At 35.6% G+C, this 16,663-nt stretch overlaps 2 protein-coding genes across 4 annotated transcripts in view; both read right to left on the reverse strand.

Moving 5' to 3' along the window:
* The window catches only part of LOC127880518 (protein rolling stone-like), a 317,579-nt gene that overhangs the window by 70,174 nt on the left and 230,742 nt on the right, over positions 1-16,663 (reverse strand). The gene's annotated exons all lie outside the window — the stretch shown is intronic.
* The window catches only part of LOC127880496 (uncharacterized), a 42,945-nt gene continuing 28,566 nt past the window's right edge, over positions 2,285-16,663 (reverse strand). For both annotated transcript variants that reach the window (XM_052427792.1, XM_052427791.1), the window contains exon 4: positions 2,285-11,086. In XM_052427792.1, the coding sequence (XP_052283752.1) occupies positions 8,244-11,086 (2,843 nt within the window). In that variant the 3' untranslated portion in view covers positions 2,285-8,243. The remainder of the gene's footprint in view (positions 11,087-16,663) is intronic.

Raw genomic sequence — 16,663 nt, forward strand, 5'->3', positions numbered from 1 at the left:
ATTGATACTGTTAATAATCGAATCAAATAGCAATGCCCGACAAACCACTAAAACAGGTTTGTTCGAAGAACGCGTCTATAAATACGGATACTTCTCGTGTGGCCGGTTGACTCATATGTTTAAATTTCACTTCCATTCTTCTTTTGGTTTTCTGTTTTGTATCTATAGGTTTATGACCAGCAATATGTTATAATGTAAAATAAGCCGCGAAAACTCCCCGTAACATCCCGTACTGCGTGTGATGCAGCTAAGAACTGCACAGAAAAAGACATTCGCTATCCTTGATCTCATTCATTAAACTATTTACGCCGTATATCTTTTTTAAAGATATTTCTTGTTTATTATTAAAAAAAAAGAATTACAAAATACTACGTTTGAATGCAACCTAAATACAACGTTGCAGCAACGTTTGGAAAAAAAGGTCGGGAAAACTTTCATATACACCATTGTGACAACCAAACTGCAACGCTTGAATGCAACCTAAATACAACGTTGCAGCAACGTTGGACAAAAACGTCGGGAAAACTTTCATATACACCATTGTGACAACCAAACTGCAATGTTTGAATGCAACCTAAATACAACGTTGCAGCAACGTTCGAAAAAACGTCGGGAAAACTTTCATATACACCATTGTGACAACCAAACTGCAACGTTTGAATGCAACCTAAATACAACGTTGCAGCAACGTTGAAAAAAAACGTCGGGAAAACTTTCATATACACCATTGTGACAACCAAACTGCAACGTTTGAATGCAACCTAAATACAACATTGCAGCATTGTTGAAAAAAAACGTCGGGAAAACTTTCATATACACCATTGTGACAACAAAACTGCAATGTTTGATGAAACGTCTGGGTAATGTTTTGTATGCAACGTTGCAATGGTTGCCGACGTTGCGACCTAAATATTACGTTGCAGCAACGTTCGCACAACGTTTGATGCCCACTGGGTAAAGCTTATTACTTCCCTTAGATTTTGTCCAATCCAACCGGGGGGGGGGGGGTCTGTAGACAGTCAAAAATGACCAAGTCAGACATCACTGACAACCAAGGCCTGTGGTTTATCAAAGAGATCATAGCCAGAGTTCATCGTGTATCTATGGACATAAGTCCACAGGTATGTAATGAACCCTAACATTAACAAATTAGTACAGGAAAGAAATGATAATATATCATTTAAAAAACCTTTGACAAATCAATCATTCGAGTTATAAATAATCAAAATAAAAAATCTGCACAGTAACTGTGAAAAGAACTTATATTCTTGGTAAGGAAATATATAATCTGAGATTTATAATTATATAAATTACTTCCCTTAAAGATAATTGTCTCTAACAAATCTCTATTTTTAGTAACAAATAATTAAAAGCTACTACCGTGACTGTAGATTCACCACTCAAAATGTGCAGCTCCATGAGATACACATGCATGCCAAATATCAAGTTGCTATGTTCAATATTGAATAATTATCTCCCTTTAAAGCTTATAACTTCCCTTGGATTTGTATTTTTGACCTTAGACCTTGAAGGATGACCTTGACCTTTTACCACGATGTGTTTGTCAGAAACACAATGCCGCCTACTGCGCCGCTTTGATTTATTTATAAAAATATATAATTTGGCAGGTCAGACAATTATGTCCATTTAAAGCTTATTACTTTCCTTGGATTTGATTGTTCGACCCCGTGACCTAGTTTTTGACCCGGCATGACCCATATTCGAACTTGACCTAGATATTGTCTAGATACAACTTCTGTCCAAGTTTCGTAAAGATCGGATGAAAATTATTTGAATTAGAGAGCGGACAAGAAAAGTGTGACAGACTGACAGTGCAAAAACTATATACCCCCTTTTCTTCGAAAGGGGGCATAAAAAGTAACCCTCAACAGGGCTCGAACCACTGACCCTGGAGTCCTGGAGTAAAAAGTCTCCCGCCTTGACCACTCATCCATCCATGCTCATTCTTAGAGCGGATGTATTTTTTACCTATATAAGCAATCCTTGTAGTATCCCAAAATAAAACGACAACAGAACTTTCCAAATTATTCAATCTTTTCGCGACGCACAACGCTTTATAATTTTCAGGTTTTCAAATCATCAAAAGATGCATATAATAGATATTTAAGAGCATGGTAAATGGTATGTATTACTATTCCTCAAAATGATCATAACTAAAACGAAAATTTGCGAATCTGAAATAACTTTTTTTTTATTTTGTCAATTTACCAAAACATGAAATATGTTGGACTGCCCCTTTAAGTCCCTCTTAATAACAACAAACTCATATTTCAGCTTTTAATGTTGTCTAAAATCTACTCTAATATATATGTATATTATATATATATTAACTCTCATAATGGTCATGACAAATATGATGGCAGCTGTATGTCACTTTTAACGCAATGTTTGATTTAACACAATTTAGAACTACAAAACAGACTTCATGGACTATACAAAAAAGCAACAACAAAACCTGACCTCTCAGTCAGGTACAAATTGTGTTAACATCCAAATTCATGCAGACGTAGTAAATACACACAACACAAATGCATATGCATTGCACTCAAATAGTAACGTTGTATCACGATATTTTTACTAGGTTAGAAAAAATATAAACAAGTCAACTTTAAAACCTGTGCCCTTTTGTTTTTAGAAGACTTATAACAAGTGAGATGAGCGTTGAATCAGCGCAGAATAAAAATATGGATATACATGTACTTAAAACTTATGCCAACACTTTTAAAAGACTTAAAATTCTTTAGCAAGTCTTCTCCAGGTATCGTAATAAATTGTAATTGTTGATGAAAATGATTTGAATACGTTTCATAACAACATGGTTTTTCTGAACAAAGCAACATAACAAATCCGCCAACAAACAATTATAAACCATGAATCAATATAAAATATTGATTAAAATCAGCCTGATACAGTTAATGTTTGTATAATTTTCACTCTTTACTCACATGTCATTAAAAATTTAAGCTGTCAATCTGAAAACAATTAATAAACATGTACTAGTACTAAAACCATCACTGAAAACAAAACCAAATCTCTTGGGAATTTAGAACTGCAATACATGATTGTTCCATAAATGCATATATTAATAAGAACTATTGAAAAAAGATAATAAGATGCCATGACAGAATGGTTATTGACGGTCCATTAGAATATTAGATACAGTTATGTATGTTGTTATATGTGCTTAACTTGTACCTCTGTCATGGACACTGTATTTGGTTTGTTTGTAAATCCTTTCCCACTCAGAAGCAACGTTTAAATGGCTATGTGCAAACAGCATAAAACCAAAACAGCCTGGGAGTCACTCGCAGTCTGTTCAGGTTCTATTCTGTTTGCTGCTTATCGGTACCTATGGGTAGGAAATGAAGCCTTTAAAACTTGAATCTAGTAAGAAAGGTCTTTAATTAAACTTTCTCAGGGACTTCAAATGCGTCAAAATATGTATATAAGTGGTAATGGGATCGTTAAGCTTTAGTGTACACAGCAGTACACACAAATTTACCATAGAGATCTACTTTTGAGAGATACACAAAGGGAGTTAACATTTAATCAGTTCAAATTGGGTAACCTGTCTTGAATGAGATCATTACTCTGAGTGATTTGAAGTTAGATTATCAATAAAATCTTTGACCAGCAACTTTTACAATTACAAAACTGTCAACAATTACTAAGATGCACCCTTTTTATGAACGTGCCCCAAATTTCAGCTCCATACGTCCAGTTACAACACAGATGCAAATATATAATAATAATGCACTTAACAAATAAAAAAAACACACACCATAAATTGATTTTTTACACCCTGTAAAGGGCATGCCCAGGAATACGGATGTTGGTGTGTGCTATATATCCAAATGTTATGACAAAGTTCCAGTTGGCGTACTCAGAGTACATAAGATTAGATCACTTGTCTTTTTGTCACTTCATGTATATAACATACTGCTTAGCTTATTGATAATCCAACTTGTTTATTTTTCTTTTTTCACTGCACTTCATTCGCTGGCATTTATAAAATCATATAACATAAGAACCCAAATACATCTTTGTTTTTGCTAATTAGATTAACACATTAAATTCCATTAGCTGATATTTTTTGTAAACAAATATTGATAATGGTTCACAAAAAAAGCGAAGACCAATGCACCTAAAGAAACAATTAATATCAGGGTAGTATTTGATTTCTATGACCAAATGAGTCTCTACATCATACAATTTTATAGGAAACTGTGGGTAACTGCACATTGTAAAAAATTGTTTTGTAAATTTGTAGAATTGTTAAGTGAAATAACAATATTTTTATAATTACAAGCATTGACAGTTTGAGTTTAGCTCTTGGATCCTTAACAATAATTCTTATAACAAAACTTCTGTTAATACATTAAATACATAAAAGTCCATTTGTTGGTATTTCATCTATGATTTTTTTTAATTTAATTATTTTAAAGAAGGCCATATAGGGTACTTAGATATGTGTGGATAACCAATTTGTAAATAGAACCCATAGGTAAAAGAAACTTTGATGTGAATTTTGTAGGAGCTTAGAGAAATCTTTCTCTAGACAATTCAAGCCGAGTTCAAAGTTTGTTAATTGTTATAATTATATAGTTTTCTGTTCTGTTTCTTTGTATAAAAAGTGAACAATCTAAAGCAAATTTACAAACATTTTATTGTTGATTTCGCATGTATCATGCATAGCATACTGAATTGTTCAACACAATACTTGCACAAAACAAACTAGTGTATTATCTTATTTTGTATTTCAAAAAAGATTGATTATGAGTTATGATGCCAGAAATGTATTTTTTCTTTGGGGTTTTAAGAGTTTACTTTGGATTTCTTGAAGATCACTTTACATAAATTAGTAAAAAACCATTAACTGAATTAAACATATTTTAAAACTATAACATAAAATAATAAAAAGCCTTTTTAGCATCAGTGCATTTATGTAAATAGAGTAAAACATAAAACTGAATAATTTCCAATCTTTATAAAAACACCATTTGTATGTATTTAAATGCTCAAATGCTTGTGTTTATGTGTTACATATAAACACCTGTAAACTACAATTTACCACACATAGAATCAAATTTGTACAAAAAATTATAACATTGAGAAGCATCAATAAATATGTTTATAAACTATATATAAACTTGTTGTCGACAGAATAAAATGTTTACAGCATTTCAAAAGTAACATTAAAAATTAACGTATATACATAAACAATATACAAATAACACTTTGTTCAGAACATAAGCTGCATAAAAAAAGCGGACAACTCCACAACAAACAGTATGGCCTTCTATGTACAACTTTGGTTGACAACATTTATAAAAGTCTAGTAAGTTAATAAATATGCACAAAAATGTATACATGTATTAAAAAGAAATCCATTACTGCCTTGCCTATGTACATCTGCAATATCTACAAATGTAACCAAACAATCGATCGGCACAACCACTGTACATTTTAATTTATTGCTTATGAATTCTTATGATGACGTTCAAACTGGTCATTTCTTCAAAATAAGATAAAAATGTAAAGCTAGAGTCAATAAATATCAATGTGTGAACATTCCTGTAACACCGTTTTATGTGAAGTTAGAATAAGACATCAAACTTGCCATGGCCATCATTGTGATGGGTTTGTAACACAAAACTGAACATTTCATGTTGCTGATGTTTTTGCTATATGTTGGCAAAAGTATAGTCTTTACAGGCTGTCTTATGGCTACTTTGAACTTTGACCTCTTAGAATATAACCTTTACCTTTGAAGTAGGGAGATGGATGATTATTCCACATTCCGTCTCCTGATGGTGGTCATTTGTGGCGAGTTAAGTTTCATATTGCACAATGATTGACTAAGTTACAGTGATGACAAGCTCTTTTTTTGTTTTGGCCTTGACCTCAAAGTGTGACCATGACATTTGATGTAAACTGTCTAACAGTCTCCTTTGGTGGCCAATTGTGGTTAATTATTTTATTTTTAAAATTACATGATGAAAGACAAATAATTTAAACAGCCTTGACAAGTTGATTTATGGCCAAATTTCATCTTTAACCTTTAAATGTGACATTGACCTTTGAAGTATATGGAATTGGTGTTACTTGCAACACGCCCAAGTGGTCAAATTATTATAAAATGGAACGATAAATAACACATTCAAAGCCGTTTTATGGCCAACTTTGACCTTTTCTATGTGTGACCTCTACCTAAGAAGTAAGGAAATTGATGTGACAAAAGGTATGTCGTCTCATGATGGCAAAAATGTGTGGTACATGTAGTTCATGTGAAAGTTCTAGAATTAACAAGACTATTGCCAATCAATAAAAGTCCCCTACCTCACATGAAGCAGTTATATAATTGTCTCCCTTTGTTTTCAAGGGACATAATTCTTTTAAGTTTGCCTTGTAGATGGTAATAAAAATCCCCAATTTTAGAAATATTTCTAGTCTAGTTGTTGCCATAGCAACCACAATTCATGATGTGCATAATCTCCATATTGCCATCTTTCCATGTTTCAAGTTTCATGAAAAAATATGAAGAACTTTTTAAGTTATCGCAGGATCCAGAAAAGTGTGGCAGACTGACTGACAGACACACAGACTCACAAAGCGCAAACCATAAGTCCCCTCTGGTTTCACTGGTAGGGGACTTGTAACTTAGGTACAATGCCGAAAAGCTTGTAAGCTTTCTTACAGACTGATATTGTGGGTGGTCTTGTAAACTTGACAATAATGATTTGCTATTTATCATTTTCCGGTGTTTCTAAACAACTGTCATGCATGCTTTTGGTAAAATCAATTTTAATTAAGCAATATAATATTATCAAAGATCAAGGAAAGACTGGCTTAATGCATGTACATAAATATTGTACCAAATTAGAAAGTGCCCCATTCCTCACAGGCAAAACAAATACATTTTTTACTTATATGGAAAAAAAAATGTTTATCTTTTTAATGCAAATCATGTGTTGACCCTTATTAGTCTGTGTATACTGCACAGCCTAGTGTGGGGCCAAATGTAGGCACATGTATAAGGCTTGTATGCAATTGTCTCTTTTACTCAGTACTTGCAAACAAGTTCTTGTAAACACAGTGGGCAAAACTGAATATAAATAATTGCATCACACATTTTCAAATTAGGTTGATGTCTTATTCCAACTTCCAAAAACCATGTGTTCTGTAAATTATTTCTATCTGAAAGCAATTTAATTAAGATGTATACATTTATCTTTGATAGAAAAATCTATTTACTGTAAAACCAGTAACAGTATTAAGGCAACATTCACTAAAGAAAATGATTATGCTTTTTGTATACTTAATTTTAACATTACTGAATTGTTAAAAAAAACACGTGGTGAATATAGTAGTATTTCTGAATAATGATTTTGATTGAAGTTATCTTGTAGCAGCATAAAACAAAAAATATCAAATGTCTCGAGAACAAATTTTTCTACACATTCAGCAGAATATTGGCATAAATACACGGTTTTATTAATTGTACATGATTAATATATAAATTGGTTTTAATTTATTTAAATATTCCACCAAATATTAACATAAATATAACATTTTATTTGCAAAACGAAGCAATTAAAAGGTTTATCATGGAATTATTAAGTCAGAAATGAAAACGGGTAATGTTTAAGGTGTATTAATTTAGGTGTATCGGTTCAACTAATAATCAAATATTGTAGTTAAAAATGACTCAATGACAAAACATAATCGGATTGTTCACAAAAATTCAAAGGGCATAGCACTAAAATAGTTTTACAAACATAAGATCTTTTATTGAACAAATCTCAATGGCGTAATTTGTTCACGAAACCTTAGTATTAATTATATCGCTTGTACAAATATTTCTGTAAGTACATCAATCACCTACGCGACCTTCATCTGCAGGTCTTTTAATAAAAAATGTACACAGAGTACCAACAGATTTCAAACACTAACTAAAGGGAAACCTACATTAAACACAACAGATAACACTCTACATGTACATCAATTTTACACAGCATATAAAAAATAAAAAAATAGCAACACTTGTATCACAACTTCAGATACTTAATAATGTCATAAACAAAATAATGTCCGTAAAAATACTGAAAAATTACAACAATCAATAACAAACCACTACAAAAAAGCAGTTAAATGTATTTGTTCATCAAGTTGTAAAGAAAAAAACTGTGATGTCTGTAAGGGTCTTGTATAAAAGAGAGCAGTTAAATGTATTTGTTCATCATATTGTAAAGCATAGAACTGTGATGCCTATAGGGGTCTTGTAGCTGAGACTCAGGGGTGGCCATATTGGGCCTGGGTACAGTCACCATGTCTCTCTGCTGTACTACAGCAGGATTCACAGAATGGGCAGCAGCGAGCTTAGAGGTGGCTGATGGGTAATTTTTATCGTTCATATTCATGAATGGATATGATGGGTTCTGCGGATAGAAGCCCCTATGAGGGTAATCACGACTAAACATCGAATGCTGAGATGGCACGCCGGGTAAAAACGGATTACTTGTATTGTCAGCTATGTGCTGTGAATGATACATGGGCTCGCGCGAGTAGAACTTTTCAAGATTGAATGAACTGTTTACACCCACACCAAACATGTCAGAGCCAGTTGATGTGGTCGGTAATGATCGAAAGTCTGTCATGCTTGCACCAGCCTGTCGGTACCGTTCGTCCAATGATTTCTGTGATGAGCCATGAGTGCTGCGAGTATAATCGACCGGGAGTGATGGCGTATGGCTCCCAAAGTAGCTACCAAAGTCAAACCTATCAAACTGAAAAGCATCATGAGAAATCTCGGGTCGCTGAGTATGTGACGGTGCTGTAAGGGACGAAAACATGTTTCTTTCGGACGTTCTCGAAGGGTCGAACATGAATTCCCGCCCAGCTAGGTACGAAGATGAACCAGCATTCTGCTGAAGATAAGTCGGGTGGCCCCAATGGGTGGGTCGCACCTCTTGGCCGGCCCAAGAAGTGTGAAACGGGTTTCTCGCCATTGTACTGGGCATACCCACTGCTCCAGAAAACATGTCCTCTCTTCTCAACAGCGGAGATGAGCTATTGTGTGGTGGCAGAGGACATTCGGCTATTCGATGCAAGTTTTGAAGATTACGATCATAAGTTACCGGCATTCTTTGAGATTCAGAGAATCTGTAAGTAGGGCTGCCATTCAAAGGACTGGTGGGCTTACTGAGTTCAGGCTGACGGAGAATCGTGTCCCGAATTTGAGGTACTGATGGTGGGCTGAATGACTCTATTGGGTTGTGTTGGAACTGAGTATCGTACGATGGCACGCTAGGAATTCTCTCTGAGGACCGGATGTGTGAGCTTTCAGACCGGGACTGATAGTGCGAGACCGGTGGCAGACTCTCTGGAGACATCAGCTCCATTCTTTTGTGGGACAGATCAGTGGGAGGGGATTGCATCTGAAGCTCAGTCTGGTTGGAACTCAGTGAAGAGGGGACACCACTATCACTGTTAGGTGCTTCAATCATTTTATCTTGTGATTTGCTGTTCTCCTCTGCGCTGTTAATCCGACTTATCTGATTATGATTATCAGGCTGTACTTGATTGCACTGTATCTCTTCGAAAAATCTACCCACATAGTCTTTATCAACCTCAGGCATGGAGCTTTCGTCTGTGTTTTCCTCTTGTGTTTGACCAGTTGGCCGGCCCTTAATGACTCGCTCAGTGGCCTGTGGAGGTTCAACACTCCTGGGTCCAACACTGCGAGATTCATGAAATTCCTGATTGGCAGGAGTGGGTGGAACGCTGTTGTGTGATGGTGTGTGTGCTATGCTGCTATGATGACTTTGATGTGACAATGGGGGATCCTCATGCTCGTTATTAACAGAGTCATTTTTGTACGGATTGACTGACGCAGGCGTTCCCACACTATGCACATGTTCTTTGGGAGTTGATGTTTCAACAGAGTTTATTTGATCACTACATGTTTTCACACTATCATCGATTTCTCTTGAACTTTCAAAGTCTCTGGAAATTTCCCTTGATATTTCTCTGGAGGATTCAAAGTCCCTCAGTGGTTCATTACTGAGAGCAGATGTATTGAAATCTTCGTTTTCAGGTCCAGATTCGATATCACCGTCCTCACTGTCATACATTGGGGGTGGTCTTGGAGCTGGGGGTGGTTTCAGATCTTCATCAAAGTCACTTATATCACTACTGTCACTGTCACGTCTAAAATCGATTCTTTCTTGTACAACTGCTGCTTCTATAGGTCGCACTTTGTTTAATGTCAATTCCTCATTTTCACTCTTTAGCCCATCACTTTCATGCCTAATTTCGCTCAATTCAACAGTCTTTTCTTTTGAATTAGAATTTGAATCTGAGACATTTCCAGCCATAAACTTGTCTGGCATACTGTCTTTACTATCACCAAATAGTTCACTACTTTCTACCTCACTGTAGTTAATTGTTGCATCACCATTATCAGATTCGACATCTTTTTCTAAATCAGCCTCTTTTTCAGCTTTGGATTTTCTGCCGCGTTTCTTTGGCACTTTCACTTCCTGTTTTCCAGTAGATTCCTTTGCTTCCTTTGAGAAAACCTTTTTAGGCTTCCGACCTCGTTTCTTTTTCACAGGTACCACCTCTTCATCATCATCCTCATCATCCTCAACAATAACTTTGGCAGGTCGCCCTCTTTTTCCTTTTGGAGATTTACCCTTTTTAACTGGCTTTGGCTTCTCAACCTCTTTCTCAACCTCTTTCTCCTCAACTTCAGACTCCATTTTAACATCTTCAACCTCTTCCACCACAACCTTCTCTGCTGCTTCACTCTTCCTTTTCCTACCACGTTTCTTTTGAGGCTTACTTTCAGTTTTAATCTCTGGAGGTTTTTCAACCTCAACATCAACCTTCAATGGCTTTGGTTTAGGCTTTGGACCAGGCTTTTTACGCTCTTTCTTGAGTTTTTCTGGTTCGTCTAACACAGTCTTGTCCTCTGGTAAAGGAAGGCTGAGATCGGGGATTCTACTCGAGTCTACGGGAGGCAGTGGGGGCTTGTCTCTATCATAGGCCTTCCGCAACAATCCTGAAACAACAGTAGTGCACACAAATTAACTCTTTACTTTCAAGATAGGCATTTTGATCTTATGTAAGTCCCTTAAAAAATAACAATAAGTATTAATGGTTTCAAGTTTCTAAGTCTTAATTTCCAAATCCAAATTCCAAATTTTTAAAATACTGATGAGCAGCAAACAGCATAAAACCAGAACAGGATAAAAGGATCGTAATTTGTCAACTTAAATGCATGTTTTTATGGGTATATACTAAATGCGTTAATAACTATTTTATCAAGCTAACAAGAAAGCCAACTTGTCACAAACTACTCCGATTTAAAGATCTGGGTTACATTGATCTGTGACAAATTAAAGGGACCATCAACGCGATTGACGAAAAAAGAAAAGTTCTAAAATACTGTATTTTTTTACAATTATTAGTTTGTAATGATTTAAATATCATGACTTGTATATAACATTACTTGAAAAAAGTAGCTAAGTTTTCATATTTTCAGTACAGCGCTTTCCACAGGCCATTTAACGGTCCCTCACCGGGGCGCTTGAATTTCGAAATCAGAGTCTGCGGGGCGCCTGAAATTTTCCGATTAGTGTATTTTGGCAGTTACTGCAGCTAGCCATTCTTAATATCAAAGCAATATCGATTTCGCCGAAAATTCTTAAAGCCGATTAACGATCCTTTGTCACTTTACCCAACTAAAGCCCGCCTATGGGCATAGCGTTGTTGTATTGGAAAATCAATATTTTAGAACTTTTATTTTTTCGTCAATCGCGGTTGAGGGTACCTTCAAGGTATTTGTTGAGCTAATGATGGCACAGAAAATTACGCTACAAAAAGAACAAGAAATGTGTTTGTCAGAAACACTATGTCCCCTTCTGCGCCACTTTGATTTATTAAAAAAAATTATCATTTGGCAGGTTCAGATAATTATTTCCTTTTAAAGCTTATTACTTCCCTTGGATTTGTTTTTTTGACCTTTGACCTTGAAGGATGACCTTGACCTTTCACAACGCAAAATGTGCAGCTCCATGAGATACACATGCATGCCATATATCAAGTTGCTAAGTTAAATATTGAAAAAGTTATGGCCAATGACAATAGCTCGGGTTTTGTCCGAAAACAGCCGAGCTAAAAATGTGTTTGTCAAAAACACTTTGTTCCCTTCAGCGCCGCTTTGAATTTTTTTTTTTGACCTTTGACCTTGAAGGATGACCTTGACCTTTCACCACTCAAAATGTGCGGCTCCATGAGATACACACATGCATGCCAAATATCAAGTTGGTATCTTCAATATTGCCAAAGTATTCATAAAATGAGCGAATTTAGCCAATATACTTGACCTCTGACCTTGGAGGATGACCTTGACCTTTCAACACTCAAAATGTGCGGCTCCATGAGATACACATGCATGCCAAATATCAAGTTGGTATCTTCAATATTGCCAAAGTATTCATAAAATGAGCGATTTTAGCCACATATACTTGACCTCTGACCTTGGAGGATGACCTTGACCTTTCACCACTCAAAATGTGTGGCTCCATGAGATACACATGCATGCCAAATATCAAGTTGGTATCTTCAATAGAGCCAAAGTCCAAAGTATTCATAAAATGAGCGATTTTGGCCACATAAATTTGACCTCTGACCTTGAAGGATGACCATGACCTTTCACCACTCAAAATGTGCGGTTCCATGAGATACAAATGCATGCCAAATATCAAGTTGGTATCTTCAATATTGCAAAAGTATTCATAAAATGAGTGATTTTGGCCACATATATTTGACCTCTGACCTTGAAGGATGACCTTGACCTTTCTCCACTCAAAATGTGCAGCTCCATGAGATACTCATGCATGCCAAATATCAAGTTGCTATCTTGAATATATTGAAAAAGTTATTGCAAATGTTAAAGTTGGGGCAAACAGACCAACAGACCAATGTACAGACCAGCAGACAGGGCAAAAACAATATGTCCCCCACTATAGTTAGTTGGGGACATAAAAATAGCAATGCCATGAAATCAGGTGTTCTGCTACCTTAACACACAATGTCAGTACAAAACTTAATTTACTGAGCATACATGTAAAAGTGACCTTGACTTGAACTGCCCCAAATTCAATCCCTAGCTATATCTGAAGGTATACTGCATACACACAATTTCCGTGTTACACCTCCTTAAACTTAAGTTGGCAACAAAAACCACTTTTCTTTTTTTAGTTACAGTGACATTACCCATGACTCTACCGTCCCAAATGCAATCGCAAGCAAGGGCTCCATGTAAGCTACCTTTCACACAAAATTGGAATGCAAGACCTCCGTTCAAACTTGAATTGATTGGAAGGACACTGTTTTTCTATGTTCAATAACATTGACATTGACCTAGACCTATATACAATCCTTGGCTAGGTACCCATTCAAAGTTGCTATATCCACAGTTTAATAAAGATCAGGGCTCGGCCGTGAGGGCAACATCTTCGCCCGAGACATAATAATGTCGCCCTTAAATTACATGAAGGAGAAGTTGATTTCGCCTTCTTTTTTTTTCAACAGCCACGTTTTTTCTCTCAACTTTTTCATCTAAAAATTCTCTATTTTCACATGTCATAAAGTCACTGATGACGCTTGTTATGTTATCAGTTTATTATCACAGCAAAAGATCGACTGCTTTGAAAGCTTATCCAGGCAACTAGCATACATGTACATGGGCATTCACTCCAAACAATAACGGTTTACATCAAAAGATCAAAGCGAGTGTCATTTCGCCGACAGTTTTGATAGTTCTCTGTTCTGCAAGCGCAATTAGTACACGCCTTGCAGGCGGAGTTAAGCGGTACATTAACATCGATAGTTATCAATGAGAACGCGCGTATTGTATATAAATATGCAGTAGTTTACCTGAGCGATGAAATGACGGGGTTATATACATGTATTTACGCTCAAAAAAGTTTACACGCGCAACACATTCCCAACAGTAAATATGAATACGATTTATTCTAGTATGTTCTACTGTTTACTTGTTTCGTGTTTCAAAACTCTTAAACACTAATTACCCAGTCGATGTGCAATTTATTTTGTCAGACATTAATTCATAACCATATAAACGAAAACAAACAACTCAACCGTGCAAACTGTAGTGCTAATTTCCATAATTTTATCTACCGTATCCATACGTAAACGACTTTTATTTTATATCCCGCAGCCTCATTGACCATTTGATAATTACATGTTTTTGGCAAAAGAAAGTCGGAAAAATTATTAAAGAAAAACAAAATTGATCAAAGGTCTATTTATTACGTAGATCCACTAGACTACTGTAAAAGTCCAGCGAGTTTTGTCAGTTTGTTAATCCACCGATAATTACGAGTAACACCCATCTTATATAAACTTAAATCACAGTACATTTTTATACTAACAAGTCCTAACACAACACAATAGACATTGAGAAAACACTTTTCCTCGATTAGATATAAAGTATTCGAGTAGCATAAAATTGCTACGTCATGACCTTGACATTGCAAATGGCAGACGTATTGTAACATTAAACCCGCATTCAATTCGAAGCTGGCGATTCAAATTACAAGTGATTCAATAATGGAGAAAGCATTAACTGGATTTAACAAACATGTACATGTTATAAGGTTTGTAAAACCAGATAATAACAAGGAAAATTTGGATTATTAAATGAAACAGGTAAGGCATTATCAAGTGTACATATTTCGGATATGTATAAAATTCGGATATGTATACAATTCGGATAAACAGTAATAGATATACTATATGTCCTATGCATTAAGATTGTGCTTTGTTAAGACTCGTTTTACCACAACTTGGTGATTTCATGATGCGAAGAATTTCCAATTGCATGGGTACCGGACCCGTTCCCAATTGGGTGAAAAAGATCACTGACTAATTATCATGTACATTATGATGTATCTAGGGTTTGGATTGTCATTGCATTATTAAAGTACTGTTTATTTTTATGATGCACATGGAAATCACAAGTTTTATTTGTATGAATTGATTTATGTGACTTATGTAAGGATTTATTGAATTTGAAAATATTATTTGTTTGTCATTGATGATGATAATAAGGCTAGGTGTAATGAGGGGTATAAAACAAGCGAAGGTTTTATTAAACGCCGAACAGAAATCACTTCTCCTTCTAGTGGCCTCACTTCTCCCTAATTTCAGCTTAGGGAGAAGTCACTTCTCCCTCAAGTTTGAACCTAGGCTGAGCCCTGAAGATTGGTTAATGCAAACTAAGGTAATACATTGTAAGCAAGAGCTGTCAAGAGGACAGCGCGCTCGACTATTCTAGTGCTCTAGTATTGTTTGGGTGGAATCCATTGTGGTATTCAGGCAAGTGTTGTTTTGTCAAAGTCTTAATAAAATCTGATCATGAATAAAGAAGTTAAGGCAATGTTACTAAAGTAATATGCATATTCAGTGGGTTTTTTTCTTCTTTGGAAGGGTCCGGTAAACGGACCCATTCCCAATGACCTACGGACCCGTTCCCAAAATGAACCGGACCCGTCCCAATTGCCGAAAAAATACAAAAAATACCTATCAAAATTGAGGAAACAATCCCCAAAAACGCCAACATGACGTATTTCAAGACCGTTTTAAGTTTCGGCCGATTTGACTTCTCAATCAATGACTGGTTTGTTCAATTCAAAGCTGGCGATTCAAATTACAAGTATTGGTGATTCAATAATGGAGAAAGCATTAACTGGATTTAACAAACGTTTGATTAGGTTTTTTAAACCAGATAACAACAAGAAAAATTTGGATTATTAAAGTTAAACAGGTAAGGCAACTTAAGTGTACATATTTCGGACATGTATAGTATTCGGATAAACAGTAATAGATGTACTAGATGCCCCATGCATAAAGGTTGTGTTTTGTTACAAAAGCAGTCATAGGAATGATGATGATATAATGATGATAAATATGTGATAAAGTGCTACCGGTTAATATTTTAAATAACTTAAATGTGTTAAATATCATAAAAAGTTCGGCATCTGTTTCGTCCACCCATTCCCCTCGGTACACTGCAACATAAATAAGCACTTAGTGCTCAGATAAGGCTATGCAGCCTGCAGGTGTCTGGACTCTCATCAGCCCAGAAAGACACCATTCTTGATATATTTAAAGGAGATAAAAACAGAGAACTCTGTAACAATCTGTGTTCTGATAGCATGTTGTTGTTTGTGCAAGACTGTGAATGAAAGTTAATGTTGCTTTCCTGTGTCATTTAAAGCTGACAAAAGTTAAACAAAGTCATATTAATACCATTCTCCAATTGGTACAATTCACAACTTGATTTTTCCCAATTTGAAGATTTCGCGACTCAGTTTTTTCCCAATTTGGTGATTGCACGAAGCAAAAAATTCCCAATGGCATGGTTACCGGACCCGTTCCCAATTGGGTGAAAAAAATCACTGGCATATTATAATGGAAAAAGGGCCATAATTCTTACAAAAATCGTGATACAGTTGTCTGCTCTTGTTTATAGATTGGGGTCATGTTGGTAAAAAAGTTTGCAAAATATGAAAGCAATATGTCAAGGGACATTGAAAATATTTGAGGT

This window comes from Dreissena polymorpha, chromosome 5 (genome assembly GCF_020536995.1).
Source record: "Dreissena polymorpha isolate Duluth1 chromosome 5, UMN_Dpol_1.0, whole genome shotgun sequence".
NCBI lineage: Eukaryota > Metazoa > Mollusca > Bivalvia > Myida > Dreissenidae > Dreissena > Dreissena polymorpha.